At 40.8% G+C, this 21,347-nt stretch overlaps 1 protein-coding gene across 3 annotated transcripts in view; it reads right to left on the bottom strand.

Moving 5' to 3' along the window:
- SENP5 (SUMO1/sentrin specific peptidase 5) overlaps positions 1–21,327 on the bottom strand; it is a 48,625-nt gene extending 27,298 nt beyond the window's left edge. For 2 of the 3 annotated variants that reach the window (XM_005675076.3, XM_013963575.2), the window contains exons 1-2: positions 21,146–21,327; positions 2,245–3,785 (exon numbers count right to left, since the gene is read on the bottom strand). In XM_005675076.3, the coding sequence (XP_005675133.1) occupies positions 2,245–3,754 (1,510 nt within the window). In that variant the 5' untranslated portion in view covers positions 3,755–3,785; positions 21,146–21,327. The remainder of the gene's footprint in view (positions 1–2,244; positions 3,786–21,145) is intronic. The other variant, XM_013963585.2, reaches the window with a different exon arrangement.

Raw genomic sequence — 21,347 nt, 5'->3', positions numbered from 1 at the left:
TGCCATAAAGGTGGTGTCATCTGCATATCTGAGGTTATTGATATTTCTCCCAGCAATCTTGATTTGGGCTTGTGCTTCATCCAGCCCAGCATTTTGCATGATGTACTCTGCTATCTAATTTAAATAAGCAGGGTGACAATACAGCCTTGATGCAGTCCTTTCCCAGTACGGAACCAGTCCATTGTTCCATGTCCAGTTCTTACTGTTGCTTCTTGACCTGCATACAGGTTTCTCAAGAGGCAGGTAGGATGGTCTGGTATTCCTATCTCTTTAAGAATTTTCCACAGTTTATTGTGATCCGACACAGTAAAAGGCTTTATCATAGTCAATGAAGCAAAAGTATATGTTTTTCTGGAATTCTCTTGCTTTTTCTATGACCCAACGGATGTTGGCAATTTGATCTCTGGTTCCTCTGCCTTTTCTAAATCCAGCTTGAACATCTGGAAGTTCTTGATACAAGTTAATTGGTATTTGCAGGTAAATGCTAACCTGTTCAGATTTAGAAATCATGGTTCTGCTAACCTCACAGCAGGAAAATTTGTCTTCATTCTACTACAGCATAAACAACAGGAAAATTTTTTTTAAATATTTTTCTAGGACTGTCATTTTGTGGGAAAACATTTTTTATACATACTGGACTTCCCAGGTGGCACTACTGGTAAAGAATCTGCCTGCAGTTCAAGAGATGCAGGTTCAATCCCTGGGCCGGGAATATCCTTTTGGGGAGGAAATGGCAACCCACTCCATTATTCCTGAGTGAAAAATTCAATGGATGAAGAGCCTGGCAGGCTACAGTCCATGGGGTTGCAAACAGTCAGACATGAGCGAGCATGCACATATAACCGGTGGAAAACACAAAATGATCAGAATTGTTTAAACCAGCAAGAAGTAACTCTCCTAATTCCCCCCAAAAGCCACTTATAACAATTTAATATATGTGTCATGTCCTACTGGAGAAGGAAATGGCAACCCACTCCAGTATTCTTGCCTGAAGAATGCCACGGACAGAGGAGCCCAGCGGGCCACAGTACATGGAGGTTTAAGATCAGACAAGACTTGGTGACTAAATCAACCAACCAGTTACGTCCTATACAGATGTATATGCATACATATATACACGCACTCATATGTGCATATGTATCTTTTAACAAAGTGGCCTCCTGCTACTTGCTTTTTTCACTTTATATAAACAATGGTCAGTATCAAGATACAGATGGAATTTATTCTTTAACAGCTTCACGGTATACTGCCTGGACATGCCATGAATTCAAAGTCCATAGCAACAGTTGTTTTAGTTATCTTCAGTGTTGTACTACTGAGACAATACTCTAAGTGATGTCCCTCTACAAACATATTTGTACTCTTCCATCTCTTAGCCAAATGGCAAAAAGGGGAATGGGGCGAAGACTGATACTGCCATGCTGTCTGCCAGAAGTGTTTATACCAAACAGCTTCATGGGGTAGATTTTGACAGGAAGACATTAAAGCATGATGTAAAAACTTGAGCCATAAAGGAAAGACAGATACATTTTACCATGTAAGAGTTGAAATTTTCTGTTAGACAAAAATATTATACACAAAGTCAGGGTACTGAGGGCTTTTACAAAAATTTAAAACCTTTAAAATTATAATGATACTAAAGACTATGAGGGTGTAAGAATCAGTGTATCCTGTTTGTTGCTACATTCTTAGAGCCAGCACTGGTACACAGAAGCTTCTCATACACTAACCAAAATATAAAAATCCAATAGGAAAATAGGCAAAATAAAATTATATACAAACAAAAAATGGCAAGCGACTATAGAAAAATACATTCAAACTTTAAACTTAAAAAGACAAATTAAGACAATTCTCATGTGATCTATGAGACTGACAAAATTTCACAAGTGCAAACTGGTTTAACTGAATGGATAATTTAACAGTTCTCTTAAAGTTTTAAGTGGAAGTATTCTTTCACCATTATTTCTACTACTAGGAATTTAACTTACAGAAACAATCATACAAGTATAAAGAAGTAATTTCATTGTATCACTGTTTATAGAAGGGAACGACTAGAAGCAACACGAGTGTCGTCGATCAAAAATCAAATCAAAACCGTGGAACATCTACGTAATAATATAAAAGGAAAACGTCTAATTGCTTAAAGGGAAACTTGTGGAAGGGAAAAAGAAAGGCCTCTCCCAGAAAGGATAACATACAGCAGGTGTGGGCTGGAGACGGGGGAAAATAAAGAAGAGTGCATACCAGAAAGGCAGATTGACAGCTGTTCATCATCCACTGGAGAGGTTTTCTGACTGTTCTTCCCACCTCCCACTTGATTTTCTAGTTTGAGTCCACTGCACGTCAGAGGAGCCTCCAGTGGACTTTTACAGTAAGGGTGGTCCAGCAACTTAGAGCTAAGAATATTCTGCTTGAAAGAGCCATCCTCATCCATCTGGCACGAGCTCTCATTCTGAACAGTCTCTTCAGACACAGGCCCATCTACACTCCTCACAGACTGATCTGCCCCGGACACTGACAGTTTTACTCTGTCATCACTGACAGTACTTGTCCGATTTTCCTGACCCAGAGCCGTAACTTCTCTCTCGGTTTCCAAGATGAACACGTTACTAGAATGATGTTCTGGTAAGGGGATGTCATGAATCAGCTCTGTATACTCCCACTTAGGAGAGGAACAGGGTGACTGGTCCCAGGTGTATGTGGCACTGCCATTCTGTTGGTCAGGGAATGCTCCATCTAAACTAAGCTCCTTGTCCAAGAGAGGGCTTCCTTTAGCGTGGCCCTCGGGCACATGAGAGTTCTTTCCCTTCACCACAGCATCGCTGTCCATATCTGGAAAGTATGGTGGATGCTGACAAGAAGGGTCTTTAGGTTCCGGGGAAGGGAACGGGCCGCAACTGCCACCCTCGCCGTTCTCCCTAAGGGTCTCTTGATGGTCCCCAGTGACCTGCACCCAGCTTTGCTGGGCTTTTTTTAGCTTGCAAACTTTGCTTTTTGTTCTGAAGTGCTGGGATCTGAGAATCTTGTACCGAAATCTAATCATGGACAATTTCTCATACATCATATGAGGAGATACTTTTATTCTTCTATGTTGGTTAAGCTGAAATTTTTTTGGAATCAAGGGTCCCCCATTCCTGTGGTGCACCAGCCCTGGGTAGCAGCCATAACAAAAGCGCTTTCTCTTATGGGTGCTTAAGGTGACCACAATTCTGTCACTCTCACCTGGATTCTGGCTCTCCCCATTGAACTTCATAGGAAAATCAGAAGCTTGTGGCTCCGTCTTAGGTCTGTGACCATTGGCCTGACCTAACACACTATTCACTGGTAAGTCAACAGCTGCCTTCAAGAGACTTTTCTCTCCAGAATATTCATGATCAGAGTTCTTTGCTGATGACAGCAACTTCTCTGCCTGGAGTTTCAGGAAGGTCCTTGAGGAGGAAATGAAGTGCTTGGTGTCCTTTCTTTTCACTTTAGAGGCAGAAGTACAAAGATTCTGGACAGCCACATTGCCTTTTGTCTTAGCAAAAAGTGGTTCATCCTGGATCCACGTTTTCTGGATTTGAAGGGCCTTCTTTCTGCACTGGAAATGCCTCAAATGCCTGCTCCAAGTAACTGGCCTTCCCAGCTTGGCTTTCAGAATGCACAGGTGTTGGTGAAAGTAGAACTTCTTAAAGCCTCCAAATCCAGTATTCCATTTCTCAGAAAAGGCTAAGTGGATTCCTTTCCTCCATAGAATTTTCCTCTGTTTTTTCATTTTTCTGATGCATAATGAGATCTGTATGCAGCTGTAAAGAAGAGAAAGAAAATTTATACTTCTACCCTAAAAATAAGGTCATTACGATATATTCACAGCAAACTTTAGAAAACTGAAAAAAAGCATATGATGCTCAATATAAGATATAATGAAATCCTACCTGTCAAGGCTTTTCCCACAATGAAAATGAGGGATAAGGGAAGACATGACTGACTGCTCCAACATAACCCCATTTACTGTATCTGCCTCTGATAGAAACAAGTTTCAATAATCATTTCCCAACATGCAGCCAGTTTCTGATGAAGCAGAAGGGGCAGGGAGTCAGGAGAGAATTTGTAAGTTTTAGCTTTGTTTCTCATTAGCTTTAAGCTTTAAGCAAGTCACCTGAATTCTGTATTCTCATTTGTAAAATGAAGGATGGAGAAGGGAGATGCAACCAGACACCATTTAAAACTGAGTCTACATCAAAACAATTTGTTCCATACAACAAATTTTGTATGGAAGGAAATACAAAGGAAAGGCAAGGCAGGGACTTTACTCTGTAAACAGTCAGCCACAGGCAGATAGTCAATAAATGCACGCAGTCAGTGCTTTGTCAGCCAAAGACACTCTGAATGCCTATGCAAAGACAGAGCCCTGTCATGTGCTCTCCTCCAGTTACGGTTCTTACAGTCAAGTGAACATAAGAAAAAAGAACCAACACAAGTATGTGTATCTGTGTATGAACTTTAGAAACACACTTAAAGGAAAAGGTAGATGAAAATGATGGTCAAAATCAAACATAATTTCCCCTCAGATTTAATAAGATCTACCACCACTGAAGGTTCTTTAACCTAGAAAGAAAGGCACCAGCCACCGCAGGTCTAACAGAAGAAGTGAAAACCCAACATCCTTATTTCAGCTACTGTTAATAGCAACTTACTAGGAAAAGCTGAATTACCTTTCTGTGCATTAGTTTCCTCTGGAGGAAAAGAAAAAAGGAGGACTGAACACATGTTTACCTCTGTTCTCTCTACAAATCTCATTAAGATGACAGAAACGGAGTTTTAAAAAAGGCCGAAACTCAATGACAACAAAAAAGGAGGCAAGAGCAATAAAACTGTCGAAAGAGAAAAGCAGATGAATGACTGATAATAGAGCAGGCCAAAAGAGCTGAAATCTAAGCCAGAAGTAGAGGAAGCCAAGTAGCAAGTTACAGTACCTCAGAAAGGCTCAGGAAGCAGAACAACAATACCCATGAACGTCAGGGAATGAGGAGAGCAGAAAAAGGAAGGACTGGCTGAAAGTCTGAATGAGCGGCAGTTAGACTTCAGTATCCCTTCCCCTACCATGGCAGATGATCAAAGTTTCACTTTCTCAGAGAATGAACCAGAACAGTCAGGCACATCATATACAACTGAGAGCAGAGGTGCAAACAAGAGGATAACTTAATTGTTTGTTTTGGCTTTTTGCTCATGATTTTTCATTTAACACCAAAACACTCTGTATTGGGGAACATGACTGAGTGACTAATGCCCACACACAGAGCCAATTAGCAAGCTGTGGTAGTCTCAGGTGAACAGCGAGGGGACTCAGCCGTACATATACATGTATCCATTCTCTCCCAAACGTCCCTCCCATCAAGCCTGCCACGTAACACTGAGCAGAGTTCCATGTGCTATACAATAGGTCTTCATTGGTTTTCCATTTTAAATATAGAAGTGTGTCCATGACCTTCCCAAGTTCCCAACTATCCCTCCACCCCCCACTGCACAACCACAAGTCCCTTTTCTGAGTCTGAGTAGCTTTCTGCTTTGTGGGTTCATTCATATCACTTCTTAGATTCCACATATAAGAGATGTCATTCGATATTTCTTCTCTTCTGTCTGACTTCCTTCACTCAGTATGACACTCTCTAGGTCCACCCATGTTGCTGCAGATGGCCTTATTTCATCCTTTTTGATGGCTGAGTAATATTCCATTTAATATATGTACCACATCTTTGTTATCCATGAGGACAGTTTTACATAGTGAATTCCTCCTGAGTCTCTTTCCCCATTGAGTCCCAGAAAGGTGTATACCCTCAAAGCGGAGATCAGTTCTGGGAGTGAGTGAGGGGTGGGGCAGCAACAGATCATTCAAAGAGAAAAGATCAACGGTATACTGGTATTAGGGGATGCCACAAGGACACAGCCCCAAATAATAACCCCCAAGTTTAAGAAACAATGAGACCCCAAATCCCTCCTCTACCCAAGACGAAGTTTCTCCTTCAGAAAGGAAGTCCTGCAGACAAGGGGATTCCAGGAACAGCAGGAAATGGAATTATAGGAATTATATTTTGATCATAAGCCCCTCAACACTTTCCCACTCATCTCCCCAAACCCCGGCATGCTATCTTATCCATCCAAGCAGGAGACTGGAAGATTCTTCTTTGGAGAATTTGATTAATACACAAGAGAATACATAAATACAAATATCCCCCCACAAAATGGCCCAAAATGGCTCACAGTGCACCCTATAGCTGACAAGTCTCACCACAAGCTCAGAATTTCCAGGCAACTTCTTAGTGGTTCAATAACAGCATAACTAAGAATCACCATACTTGTAGGGATAAAAAGTAGACCAAAACAAACAGATAAAACTGAAAGCATATTTAGAAAAGCTAACTTAAAAAAACCAAGGAGGACCTACTTCCCTAGTGGTACAGTGGATAGGAATCTGCCTGCCAATGCAGCAGATAGGGGTTCAATCCCTGGTCCGGAAAGATTTCTTATGCCCTGGAGCAACCAAGCACCTGTGCCACAACAGCTGAGCCCATGCCCTAGTGCCCATGAGCCCTAACTACTGAGGCCCAAGGGCCTAGCGCCCATGCTCCCCAACAGAAGAAGCCAGCACCCCACAACGAAGAGTAGCTCCTGCTTACCACAGCTAGAGAAAGCCTGCTCACAGCAATGAAGAACCAGTGCAACCAAATAAATAAATGTTATTTTTTTTAAAATGAGGAGGGGAGAGAAGGGAAGTTATTGTTTCATGGAAAGAATTTCAGTTTAGGAAAATGAAGACGGGTCTGAGGATGGATGGTGGCGATGGTTGCACAGCAATGTGAACATATGTAACGCCACTGAACTGGATGTCTAAAAATGATTAAAATGGTAAATTTTTGCTCTGTATACTTTACCACATTATTTTTTTAAAAAACAAGAGAAAAAAAAAAAAAAAACTAGTACTATCCTCAAGGAAGAAAATATTGCAGCCACTGGGGAAAAAAGAATATGTTAGATTTTTTAAAGGAACGATGAAAAACAACAAAAGGCTTAGGCTTAGCTTAAAATAGGGCTAATATTACTTATATTTAAAATTGAACAATAAAGGCTGATGGAAAAATGGAAAAAAGACATAAGGAAACAATTCAAAAATAAGGATTTTTTTTTTTTACTTTATTTTACTTTACAATACTGTATTAGTTTTGGCATACATTGACATAAATCCGCCACAGGTGTACATGAGTTCCCAAACATGAACCCCCCTCCCACCTCCCACCCCACATCATCCCTCCGGATCATCCCCGTGCACCAGCCCCAAGCATCCTGCATCCTGCATCGAACATAGACTGGCGATTCGTTTCTTACAAGATAGTATACATGTTTCAATGCCATTCTCCCAAATCATCCTACCCTCTCCCTCTCCCTCAGACTCCAAAAGTCCGCTCTACACATCTGTGTCTCTTTTGCTGTCTTGCATAAAATGTCCTTTGAACATAACATGCTCAACTTCATGCATTAAAAATCTGTCAAAAAAAAAAAACTGTCAAGGGGGCTTGGGAGATAGGCAAAATGGGTGAAGGGGGTTAAATGTACGAACTTCCATAAAGATATAAACAAGTCATTCATGATGATGTAATGTACAGCATGGTGACTATAGTTAGTAATACTGTACTGTGTATTTGAAAGTTGCTAAATCTCCAAAACCGTCATCACAAGAAAAAAATTGGGGATGTGGGGAGCTATGTATGGTGATGGATTTAGCTAGATTTATTGTATTCATTTTGCAAAGCATACAAATATTAAATCATTATGTTGTACATCTGAAACTAGTATGTCATATTTCAAAAATGTTGGCAAAAGTTATCACAACATATACAGTTCGTTGGAAAAAAAAAACTTTTATACTTCCCTTGTGGGAATACAAATTGATAAACTAATTTTGGACAGGAATTTGGTAATATCTAACAAAACCATATAAGTACTTACCTTTTAATCCAACAACTCTGCTTTTAGGAATTTACCTTGAAGATACTAATGAAAACACATAGTACAAGGTTATTCACTGCAATGTTTACAATTGAAAAATATTGGAAACAACCTAAATGCCCATACGTAGGACAGTGGTTGCATAAACTATGGTTCATCCACACAATGAATGAAGTTAGAATAAGGATAAGGTCTATGAACATGGAGTACTCTCCAGGTTAAATGATAAAAGCAAAGTTCAAATGAGTGTCAGTGATATGCCACTGCAATAGTTTAACCAAGTGTGCAGTTAGAGAAAACAATCCACCCAAGATCACTTCCACTTCTGGCAACAACTAAAAGTTCAGGGAGTTTCCAAAACCACCCCCAGATTTGATAATTTATCAAAAGGACTCACAGAACTCACTGAAAACTGTTAAATTAACAGCTATGGCTTATTACAGTTGAAGAATGTGGATTAAAATCACCCAAGCAAAGAAGTACATATTGAAGAATCCAGAAGTAACAAATGCGTAGCTTCCAGTTGTCCTCTCCCCACAGAGCAGAGACAGCATTACTCTCCCGGCATCAATGTATGACTAAGTGTGACAAGCACTGCAATCCAGTGAGGTTCATCAAAGTCTTGACGTCCAGAATTTTTACTGGGGTTCATAGGCATAACCGACTGCTCACATGACAGGGCCCAATCTTTAACTCCCCTGGAGATCTACTGATGTCAAAGTCATTACCCTAAATCACACTGCTGGTTTTTTCTGGTGGGGCCAATCCCATTCTAAATCATATTGTTAGTACCAGTGACCCAAGCCCCCAGGCAAATCAGACATTGCATTCTGAGGATTTAGGGATTACCTCTTAAAAGCCAAGGATAAAGGCTTTCATTCTGCACAAGTTTAAATTCTTTACTATACTATATACAGCCACCTTTCATAAAAGAAAAAATAGTATACTTGTATCTGCCTTTTGTGCCCCCAAATCAATTAACAGGAAGACAAACCAAAAACTAATGAGAATAGTTTCCTACAGGGCATGGTAGATGGGAACAGGGTGAAAAGAATGAGGAACAAGAAAATGTAGAAGGGATGGGAGGGGAGTGGTGCTTCTCAGATACACCTTTTTTGTAAAGTTCTGACTTTCAGGACTATGCTAATGTTTCATATAATTTAAAAATATACATATAATTAAAATGAAACGCAAATATTAACAAATGAGCCTAACTGTATCACAAATAAATAACCACACTGAAAGAATATAGCAGAAAAGAATTAGCCAAAGTAACTTAGGAAAACATTCTGACTGTATACATCCAGATAGCTCAGTTGGTAAAGAGTCCGCCTGCAATGCAGGAGACCCCAGTTCAATTCCTGGGCCAGGAAGATCTGCTGGAGAAGGGATAGGCTACCCACTCCAGTATTCTTGGGCTTCCCTTGTGGCTCAGCTAGTAAAGACTCTCCCCGAAATGTGGGAGACCTGGGTTTGACCCCTGGGTTGGGAAGATACCACTCCAGTATTCTGGCCTGGAGAATTCCATGGATTCTACAGTCCATGGGGTCGCAAAGAGTCGGACACAACTGAATGACTTTCACTTTTTCACTTTCACACCCCAGAAACAAAAGGATTGTATACAAATACTGTTCTTTAATTAACAAATCTGCTTTTCACAGAGGAGTGAGTTAATTCTTAACCTACATTCTCAGTATTCAAAAATTGAGCAAGTAAGTAAATATGTTGTAGATAATCAGAGCTAGGTTTCAGAATGTTGGTGAAAGAAGCTACATTTTGTGGTATCCACATGAACTCATGGTGTTTTATACACACTTACACACAGGTACAGATCTAGAGGTGCACATACTCTTATTTATTTCCTAGCTCTATCTGCTTAAAGAGACTAGAAGCAATTACATCCCAGTAACAAAAGAAATGGGTGATTCCAGAGCTGGGGCAGAAGTAGAAGATGAGCCTGGAATATCACTGTAGTGCCAGAAAGTAAACAAGTGCTCAAAAAAATAATGACATGTCAAAAGAACACAGGAGTCAATTTGAAGGAACCAATACATGCCAAAATACCTGAGCAACTGTGTATGTAGTAATAGTAATGGCTGATAACTCAAGAATAAAACAAATATCCTGAGTCTATAAATAAACGAGGATAAAAGACAATCCTTACAGAGATTTTTCAAATTAATAAATATAGAAGAAATAACAGAATACAAAAGTTACAATTTGCAACTCCTCTCAGAAATAACTGACTCAGGCAAGAATCTAAAACTAGAGGGTGAAAATACAATGAGGTATAAGCTATTTAATTGTCTCAAAGTACCTTCCACAAGATACTTCAAATTACAAAAGGAAAAACTGTGCCTTTCAATAGAAAAATTCGGCAAACATCTCCACCATCCCCAGTAAAGAGACATGTGGACAGCATATGCCCCCTGATGTGGCGCAAGATCCTGTGTGGTGTTCTTGTCAAAAAAAACCACCTGAATTTAATCATAAGGGAAAAACAGACACATGTGCGTTGAGGAACACGCTGTAAGAAAGCTGGCCATGGACTTCCTCGGCAGTCTAGCAGGTAAGACTGCGTCCACTGTATGGGCTGTGGGTCCTACCCTTGGTCAGGAAACTAAGATCCCACAGGTCCTGTGATGCAGCCAAAAAGTAAAAAACAAACAGAAAACTGGCCAATATTCTTCAAAAGTGTCCATCAAGAAAGAAAAAGATGGACTGAGACACTGTCCCAGATTAAAGAGCTCAGACTAAGGAGACAAAACAACTAATGTAATGTTCAATCCTGGATTGGGTCCTACTCTAGAAAAAGGAAATTGGTGGGAAAACCAAAATAAGATATATAGGTCAGTTAATTCCTGGTTTCGACCAACATAATATAAACTGAGGGAAAGCTGGGTGAAGTGTAAATATTTTTGGAAATCTGAAGTTACTTAAAACTGAAAAGTTTAAATTTTTCTTAAACATTTAAACATTTGAGGACATTCCTGGGTGGCTCAGTGGTAAAAAATCCGCTTGCCAATGCAGGAGACGTGGGTTCAATCCCTGGGGGGTAAGATCCCCCAGTATGGCAACCCACTCTAGTATTCTTGCCTGGGAAATCCCATGGACAGAGGAGCCCGGTGGGCTACAGTCCATGGGGGTCGCAAAGAGTCAGACATAACTAAGCTCAGCACAGCAGCAGCAGTACCCAGAAAATAGCACCCAGAAAGTAGCACAAGATGACAGAGATTGAAAATAATGAAAATAAAAAATGATAAGATCAAGTCAGGAGATCAAACATTCAAATATGTCAAATACATGATTCAAAAAATTTCTCAGAATTAAAGGACATGATTTTGTACATGGAAAGAACCTATTAATGAATGAAAACAGGGTCATCAATCTGACAATCAAATAAGACATATCAATTATCAAATTTTGGAATACTGGAGACAAAACACCCTTCTACGAGCTTTGGTGAGGGGGTAATGACAAAAAAGGATCCATATATAAAATAGATAAAATATTAAATGTAAAAATAAAAAAAAATAAAAATAAAAATGTTGAGCCCCACAAAAAATATATATATATTAAATGTAAAATATATAGATTACAGAAATATATGTATATGGTTAATATACAATATTTACATTATATACACATACACAAGTAAAATCAGAAATAAGAATGGCAATGGCAATGGATTTCTTTAACAGTAAGACTGAGAACTAGAAAAAAATACACTAATGCTTTCCAAGTTCCAAGGAAAAATTATTTTCAAAATAGAATTTTACCAGCCAAATTATCAATCAGAATTGAGGAGAGCAGGAAGTATGCCTCCTGAAACTGACAGAATGTGAAACTGACAGAATTTCTAAACTATCTGCATGCAGAGACAGGAGATACAGACAAGTGAAAAAGAGTCTGAAGATAAACTCCTAGTAAGTACACAGATGGCTACCCACTCTAGTATTCTTGCCTGGAGAATTCCATGGACAGAGGAATTCTTCCTGGCCGGCTACAGTCCATGGGGTCACAATGAGTCGGACACGACTGAGTGACTAACACTTTTACCTTCACACAGAACACTAAACAGAAGAGACTATTAATTTCAGGGACAAAAGAAGTTGTACAAGAAAGGAAAGAGTCACTGCAAATCATAGTATATACTACATATTTTTAGTTGTGACTACCACTTACATAATTGTAATAAGATAAACACTGATCTTTCTAATTGATCTTTCAAAAATCAATTTAGAATAGGAAATATGGGTGGCAATGTCTAATGATTCCAAGATTTGAGAAGTTCATAGTGCCCAACAAATGCATAAAGTAACTGTGGATATTTAAGAATGAAATAAAAATACTATTTTGTCTTTCAACTATTAGCTTGATAGAAAATAAACACTTTAATAAGCTATTTAGACCTAATTACTTAATAAATTAAACTACTAGACCTAAAGGCATTATGAAAAAGACATTAAGGGGGTGTGAACAGAGAAAATTTGGGAACCTCTGTTTTAGAGTACTGTATTTTACTTTATTTCTTACCAATGTAAAAATCACTTTTAAATAAACTTATTAATATGAAATTCAAATATGCTTTCATTGTGACTGCCAATATAAAAGGAGATTTGGGATTTATTCTTCATAATACTTAAAAGTAATATACTTGTTGAGTAGTCAATAAGATATTTATTAAAAATTTTTAATGTTATTTATCTATTTTGGCTGTGCTATGAGAGCTTCTTATTGAAGTAGCTTCTCTTGTTGCAGAGCACTAGCTCATGGGCTTCAGTAGTTGTGGCGCCCAGGCAGAGGTTCAACAGTTGTGTCCCAAGGGTTTAGCTGCTCCAGGGCACGTGGGATCTTCCTGGATCAGGAATCAAACCTGTGTCTCCTGCATTGGCAGGCAAATTCTTTACCATGAGCCACCAGGAAAGCCCAGATATTTATTCTATTAAGAACATCACATAAAAGTACACATAAAGCTCCATAAGAAATTTCAATTGAAGTAGGAAAAAGCATATAATTAAGTTCTTAAAAAATCTTCCCCCAATTAGAGAAAGCTACCTGGACTGTGCCTTTAAATTAGACAATTCCTGGGTGGTCCAGTGGACTCCATTCTATCACTGCTGAGCGCCTGGGTTCAAGCCCTGATTGGGGAACTAAAATCCCACAAGCCATGCAGTGTGGCCAAAAAGAAAAGAAAAAAAGGTAAATTAACACTTCTGATGGTGATCAGAATGGCTGATTATAATGGCTGAAATTATAAAAATATACAAGCAACTACTAAATTTCAATTCAATATAATTTGAGCTTCTACAAATAGAATAGCACTGTGCTTTCAAAAAATATATAGTCTAGTGGGTCATCTGAACAAGTATAAACAAATGTGATGCATATAAGAAAGGTAAAATTCAGAGCCATGGGACTATCTGGCAAGAGGGTCAAGGAAGACCTCTCTGAAAGAATTATTTTTAAGCTCAGACTAGTTAAAGTGAACAGATAAATAGAAGTCCAGGAGAGGGCATGTAGCACTTAAAGGGGCTGGAGAGGTAGGCAAGAAATAGAAAAACTAAATTAATGATGCTGCTATTTTACATAAAGGCAGTGTGAAGCCACTGAAAGACAAAGTCAGGTCTAAGACCCAGTTGCATGCTTAAAAACATCATTCTATCTGCAGTGTGCAGAATGCCTGGAAGAAGACCACAGGAGAGGAAACCTGTTAGGAGCCTGTTACAGGTAAATGTAGGCACAGTGAACGGATGAAAGGAAAACTGGGAGAAGCAGCAAAGTGAATTGATCTTGAGATTTTTCAGGTCAGAAATGTCAAGACTGTGGGAAAGCCAGTATGCAGGGGTAAGAACTTCGGTATGAGTTACTGGGGAGATTGTGGTATAATTTATATGGAACAAATAAAGACTGGAGGAAGATTATACTAGCTATCTCTTCAGTTTTAGACATGTTAGATTTGAGGTGAATGTAAGAAATCTAAGTGGATACATAATGGTGGATACACAAGTCAGGAATTTTAAAAAGAGAACAATACAGAAATTCCCCTTTAAGTCATCAACTGATAGTAACCAAAGCTACAGAAAATGCTAAACTCACCAAGGAAAATTTGTAAAACACGGAAGAGAATGCACAGTAGGGTAGTGTCCTGAGGAACTGTAGGATGTAAGAGTTGAGGAAAAGGAAGAAGACTACTTTGCAAAGGAAAGTAAGAAGGAATGATTAGGGAAATAAAGTGGAAAGTCAGGTAAGTACGGTTCCCAGAAAGCTAGGGAAAGTTTCTAGAAAGAGGGAAATGGTCTGTCAAAGGCTATTGAGAGGTCAAGCAAGATAAGGATTAAAAAGTGTCCAGCTGATTCTCATGACATTCACAAGAGGAATTTTAGTAGAATGGAGAGGACAAAAGTCAAGATGGAGTAAAGAAAACAATACATAAAACTGCTCAAGAATCATGAGCAAATATAAGGGCAGATTTTTTAAAAGTGGAGACAGTTGTATGTGTTTAAATGTTGATGGAGTACTTTACTTACGGATACAGATGGCAGACTAAAAATGTATTTTACTTTTATGCCTGCCAACGGACCAGACCCAGCGGCCGCAACTGGGACCCTTTTCTCCCTGGTCTCCTCCTGATGCGGACAACTGGCCAGAGTGCCCCGACCGGTAAGGAACCAGAGACTTTATTGACCTCTCTCCCTTTCCCTCTCTTTCCTCTCCTTAACCCTTCCTATCCTTCCCTGTTTTTCTAGTCCCCCGGTCCTGGACGCAGGAATCTGGTCGAAGGGCCCTCAGCCTGAGCTGAGGATTGGCGACTGATCACCTCCTCTTGGCAGAGAACTCGAATTCTGGTTCTGGTCTGGTCTAATTCTGGTAGGGCCGAGTTCCAGTCCTCCCTTCTCTGGAGGCCCAGGGAAAAGTCCCATAACGCCGGGGCATCCGTAGGTGGCAGGAGACGTCTGTAAGGCCACCCCTTTCACTCTCCCCCTCCCGCCTCCTCCCCCGTCTTCTTTCAACCTGGCTTCCTTGCCTCCCTTGAAATCTTTGATGTCAGTACTTGGATGCTTGTATTTAAGGGCTTCCCTGGTGGTGCAGAGGTTAAAGTGTCTGCCTGCAGTGTGGGAGATGTGGGTTCGATCCCTGGGTCGGAGGATCCCATGGACGGAGGAGCTTGGTGGGCTACAGTCCACGGGTCGCAAAGAGACAGATACAACTTCACTTTCACTTTCAAAACCCCACTAAGATGAGAATAAAGAATTTTTTAACTTATCTTTTAAAACTAAAATTGACATACAGTGAATTGCATAGATTTTAAGGTTTTTCTTTTTTTTTTTTAAGCACATGGAAGAGAGGAAGTTGGAATGCAGATTGACTTCAAGCCCTAAGAAAGATAAATGTCAAGCTTGCAATGAAAAAAGCAATTCAATTTACATAACAGTGCCTCAAAACAGGTCAGGAATCAGCAGCAGTAGGTTCTATAAAAGGGGTGTGAACACCAAGCTAAAAACAAGGGGATGGATCAATTGTTTAAACACCCTTCTACTCTCCACAAAACCCAGCCAACTGCCCCTCCCCCCAACCTTGCCCTCTAGACTATAACAGCGCTGACCAACAGAAGTTCTGCAATGATAGAAATATGCTATATTGGCCCTGTCCCATATGGAAGTCTCTGGAAACATGTGGTTATTGACCACCTGAAACGTGTCTACTGTAACTGAGGAACTAAATATTTAATGTTACTTAATTTTAATTATTTAAATTTTAGCTGCTACATGCGGCTAGCGGCTACCACACTAGATAAGGCAGCTCTGAAGGGAAAAGAAAGGGTTCCTGGACTGGACAGAATCTGGTCCAGTTGAGAATGTGGGTATCATACTGAAAATAGTTGAGTTCAGTGAGCATAAGTGAATGTTTACACACTGAATGTTAAAACATGTACGATTTTCCCCAGGTGAGCTACAAGACTGCTGACAGCCCAGTTTATAAGCTCCAAGCCAGAGATTTGAAGATTCTTCTTTGGGAAATCTAAGCAGCCTAAGGAAAAAAAGAGAAGGATAACACTGTTGAAGACTATCCAGTAAGAGTCCAACCAGTGTACCCTAAAATCAATAAATCCCAAGCATGAACTCAGAGTACACGTAATTAAAAGCAACCTCCACATTGGGTCCCTTAACAGTTTTGCTCCTATACTCTCCGCCATGCTGTTGTGTGTTCACCAAATACCAACATTCCTTCTAAGATAAACCAGGAGAATTCCCTGATGGTCAAGTGGTTAGTACTCTGAGTTTTCATTGGTGAGGGCTGGGGTTTAATCCCTGGTCGGGGAACTAAGATCCCACAAGCCATAAGACAAGGCCAAAAAAATAATAAAATAAACAGCACAGCTAATACAGACAGTATATATTAAAAAGAGATAAAACACAAACACACAAGGGAAACAAGTGAGCTTTCAACTCTTATTAGATAGTCACTGACCCTAGGACAGCCTAAAGTCTGAACAATCCTTAACAGGTCCATTATTTATTTGTGTCTGCAATGGAACCACTGTATAGGTTAACTCAACCATCACTAAGAAAAAGTTCTTTCTCCCGTAGTTAGGTGCTTTCCAAGTGGCTCAGTGGTAAAGAGTTCGCCTGCCAATGCAGGAGGTGTGGGTTTGATCCCTCCCTGGGCTGGGAAGATTCCCTAGAGAAGGAAATGGCAACCCACCCCAGCATTCTTGCCTGGAATACCATAGAGAGAGGAGCCTGGTGGCTGGCTCCTGGCTACAGTCCATGGGGTCACAAAGAGTTGGACATGACTGAGTGTCTAAACAAGACAGTAATGAGAACGGTTGTGTAGTAAATGAACACGGGGTAGGTTACCTGCTCTTCAAAAATGAGAATGAATGGTGGTGTGGTTTTTTTTTTCCTTAAGATTTTTTTGATGTGGACTGTTTTTTTTAAAGACTTTCTTGAATTTGTTACAGTATCGCTTCTGTATTACACTTTGGTTTTTTGGCCAGGAGACAGGTGGGAATCTTAGCTCCTCAACCAGGGATCCTGTTCCCTGTATTGGAAGGTGGAGCATGATCCACCAGACCACCAGGGAAGTCCCAGAATGAATGGCTTATAGTAGGAAATAAGATTAAAAACAAAACAAAAATTAAAAAAATACTGCCCACTGGCATCACAGGACATGAATGAATCATAAAAACATCAAGACTGAAAATTGAAGATTTGTACATTTATGGCACCTCCTGGTGACAGGCAATTCAGCCACCAGATATAAAGTGGATTAAGTCACATATCCAATTTTGGTCTTAAGTCCTTACAGAGCAGACTGCCTCAAGGACCAACAAGTGACTTCCAAACTCCACTTCTCAGAGGGTCTTCAAGTTGTCACTATCCCATCCCTGCCTTTGCTTCTATGTTAAATCTGTAACACTAGTTTATATTAAAACTGTGAACCCTGGGGTTTGCATTTATCCTTTCTAAATACCTCTACTTGGAAAGTGTACTCCATTAGAATCTGAAATTCAACAATTTTTAGGCTTCAGAATTAAGGAATTTCAGACACAAAATTTTAAAATTTAAAGACTTAGCAACTCAGTTTTTCATCTTAGACCCATACCATACATCTCTCTAAATTCTGAAAGTATAAATTACTTGTTAACATGACTTTTTGAATCAGTGAATCCAGAATGCCCTGTGTCATCTGGTTATAGGAAGTTAACATGCTATAATAGGGTCATTTTTAGAAAGAAAATGATTCAGCGTCTTCCTTTAGATTTCTGACATACGATCCATTTCTGAATCTATTAATATAGCCTTTTCATTGCTTCAGTGATTCTTATTTTATCAAAGAATAATTTGATAATGAATATATCTCCCCAAGAGAATGTTCAAATCTAATAATAATTATTATGCCTAATAATCTATTAAGAATCCTGAAAATATCACTCCCCCTCCCCCAGCAAAAGTCACATTTTCACTATAACAAGAAAAATACATATAAAGCACCGTTATTTCCCCATCAGCTGATCCTTTCTAGACATTTATCAAATTCTTTGAATCAGTGGTACAGTATAATTAATCAAAAAAGAAAAAGGGACTAAAATTCAAGGACCAGCTTAAGGCAATCCTGAGAACCTCTAGTTAAATCAGGTGCTTTTAAGGCAATTAGAGACGTTACGGGGCTTCTCTGCTGCTGCTAAGTCACTTCAGTCGTGTCCGACTCTGTGCGACCCCATAAACGGCAGCCCACCAGGCTCCCCTGTCCCTGGGATTCTCCAGGCAAGAACACTGGAGTGGGTTGCCATTTCCTTCTCCAATACATGAAAGTGAAAAGTGAAAGTGAAGTCGCTCAGTCGTGTCCAACTCTTCACGACCCCATGGAATTTTCCAGGCAAGAGAACTGGAGTGGGGTGCCATTGCCTTCTCCGACAGGGCTTCTCTAACAGTTCTCAAATTGAATTCCATAGGAAGCTGGCTAGTGATGCAAAGAGGTCACGTGTACCAGGATGAAGGAGAGGGTGGGAGGACACCTGTGGACAGTAACCATGGGTTCTTGACAAGCCAGAACAAAAGCAACATTTTTCTAAATTGGAATTTTTCCACTGTTTATGAAGGCCTGGCATAAAAGTCTAAAAAACTGATTTTTAAAATGACATGACCTTTATATAACTCTACCAAAAACAAAAACCCTAAGCAATATTTAGTAAAAACATTTTAGTGTAAAATCTGTTATTTTCATTAAAGAGCATTAAGCAGTCTAACTACACAGTGAAGTCGCTCAGTCATGTCCGACTTTGCGACCCGGTGGACTGTAGCCTGCCAGGCTCCTCTGTTCATGGGATTCCCCAGGCAAGGATACTGGAGTGGGTTGCCATTTCCTTCTCCAGGGGATCTTCCTGACCCAGGGATCAAACCTGGGTCTCCCACATTGCAGGCAGACCCTCTACCCTCAGAGCCACCAGGAAGTCCCAAACTACTAACAAATGACATTTTTTTCCACTTCTGTGCTCTCAGCACTAGAAAACCTGAAACAGTACTATTGATTTGAGTAAGGTTATCTGTTAAGGAGTGGAAGAGAAACATGAAAAAATTAAAGAGGCATAGGCAACAAATTGAGCATGGCACTTTACCTCTCTGAGCCTGTTTATAAACTATGATCTACATCTGTATTTTCAAACTATGAATATCACCTGAAAGGCTTTTGAAAAATCACAAACATCAGGGTCCCATTTCAGATCTATTAAGGTAGTGACTGGGCATCAGGGGTTTTAATTCCCCATCTGATTCTGACGTCCTGCAGATTTTGAGCCACTGGATTAGATGACCCTCAAGGTTCCTTCCGTATCCATGACTTAAAATCCCAAACTGACAATCCTGTGTTCATAGGAAGGGAAGATTACACTTCATCATGCTCCACTGAGCATATCATGCACCACTAAGGAAAGGCAAGTATCCTTAATTTGTGAGACAAAGCAATTGTAAGAACAGGTGCTGCTCATTCAAGTCACTAATTCCATCTCCCTTCTCTCCACCCCAAACCTCTAACTTGCTGCTGCTGCTGCTAAGTCACTTCAGTCGTGTCCAACTCTGTGTGACCCCAAAGATGGCAGCCTACCAGGCTCCCCAGTCCCTGGGATTCTCCAGGCAAGAACACTAGAGTGGGTTGCCATTTCCTTCTCCAATGCATGAAAGTGAAAAGCGAAAGTGAAGTCACTCAGCCGTGTCCGACTCTTAGCGACCCCATGGACTGCAGCCTACCAGGCTCCTCCGTCCATGGGATTTTCCAGGCAAGAGTACTGGAGTGGGGTGCCATTGCCCTCTCCGTTCTCTAACTTAGGCGCTACTAAACTTCAAAGTGGGGACACTTCTCTTACCAACACAGAGAAAGGTCTCTCCTCATGTTTACTTGGAACTGTAATGTCCGGGCATTCAAAGGATTCAAGTTCCTGTATTTATTCTCTGAACATTTTTAATTAACATGAAATGTTTGAGAGGCAGAGGGAGAAGTCCTCGGAAACGTGCAAAGAATTCCTTCTAGAGTGGGCCAAGGTGTGAATGAAGCCCTTCCCAGCTTTTTTTCCTAAAAAGGACCCACTAACTATACTGAGAAAGGAGCGAAACTGATCCAGGTCATCCCTCATATACTAATAATGTGTAATCAATAAGCATGAGAAGTCTGGGTGACTAGAAGAAATTGATTTCTTTTTAATGCTGCCCAACCCAAAGCAGAGACTACAGTCAGGTTTTAACACACAAGATCCTAGTATCTCCTCTGGCACCCTTCCCCACACCAAGCGTAGTTATTCTGGGTAAAAGACATAATTAAGAACCTATCATTAAGTGTCCTGGCTATTCTTAAGCCAAGTTTATCTTGATTCCCCAAATATTTTATGCTTAACATTCGGCTTTCTTCATTTCATCTAATTCTCCAAACTAATTTATATAGATAAAAGAAAGTTCCATTTTACATGGGTTAAAATGTTACATGTTAAATGGGTTATATGTTACATGGGTTAAAAATGTCTACACCAGATTAACGCCATTACCAAATGGCAGGCCAGAATTTCAACTCAGTTCTTCTGACTAAGTCCAAAACCCATACCTCTGACATCCTCGCTGCATCCCTCCTCCGCAAAAGAGTGGTCACTCTTGTATGACCAAGAGCGGTCATACAGCGGGAAAACAGGCTTCCGACCATCCAAATATTCAGTTGTGCCATACCCGTTCACTAGAACCGGGTCCCAGGAGTGTGAAGGATGGAACCAAACGTATGACGGAAGCAAAGTTGTCCGAACAAAACCCAGGACAGCAGGAGCTGGAGGACCTCTGCTCCTGCTGCTGCTAACCAGCAGCAATTCCTCTCAAAGCTTCCCCCGGCTTCAGGAGGAGTGGCCGGGGGCGCTAGCCCTCTCCGCTTCTGCCTCTTCCAGCTCGAACTGGTGAGGAGCGGAGGACACTGGTCCCTCGGGACGAGCTCCTTCCCCGCGCCCAGAAAGGCACAGAGGCGCGGGGGAGAAATCCACTGCCTCTGGTTCGGTGGTAGGGGAAGAGCAGCGCAGCAGGCCTCCAGGCCGGGGTGCTGAGCTGGCGCGCACTGACGCGGGAACGGCCAGCCAGCCAGCTCGGTCCGCCAGTCATTCGCCGGATTTGACACCCAGGTTCCCGCTTACCTACGTCCCTCGCTGCCGGCACCTGCCCCGTCGTGGGTCCAGATACTGCGGCAGCTCGGACTGCGGCCCCGCCTTCGCCAGCTTTAGAGGAAGCCTCGTCAGCCAGCAGGAATTCGGCCTGCTCACAGCAGCCACCGCCGCCGAGCTTCCTCTGGCTCCGCGGCCGCGACGCCGGCGCTCACTTACACCGTCACCTCCTTCA

The sequence above is a fragment of the Capra hircus genome, chromosome 1, assembly GCF_001704415.2.
Source record: "Capra hircus breed San Clemente chromosome 1, ASM170441v1, whole genome shotgun sequence".
Lineage (NCBI taxonomy): Eukaryota > Metazoa > Chordata > Mammalia > Artiodactyla > Bovidae > Capra > Capra hircus.
Note: the sequence above shows the minus strand (reverse complement) of the source record. Positions and strands in the feature narration are given on the sequence as shown.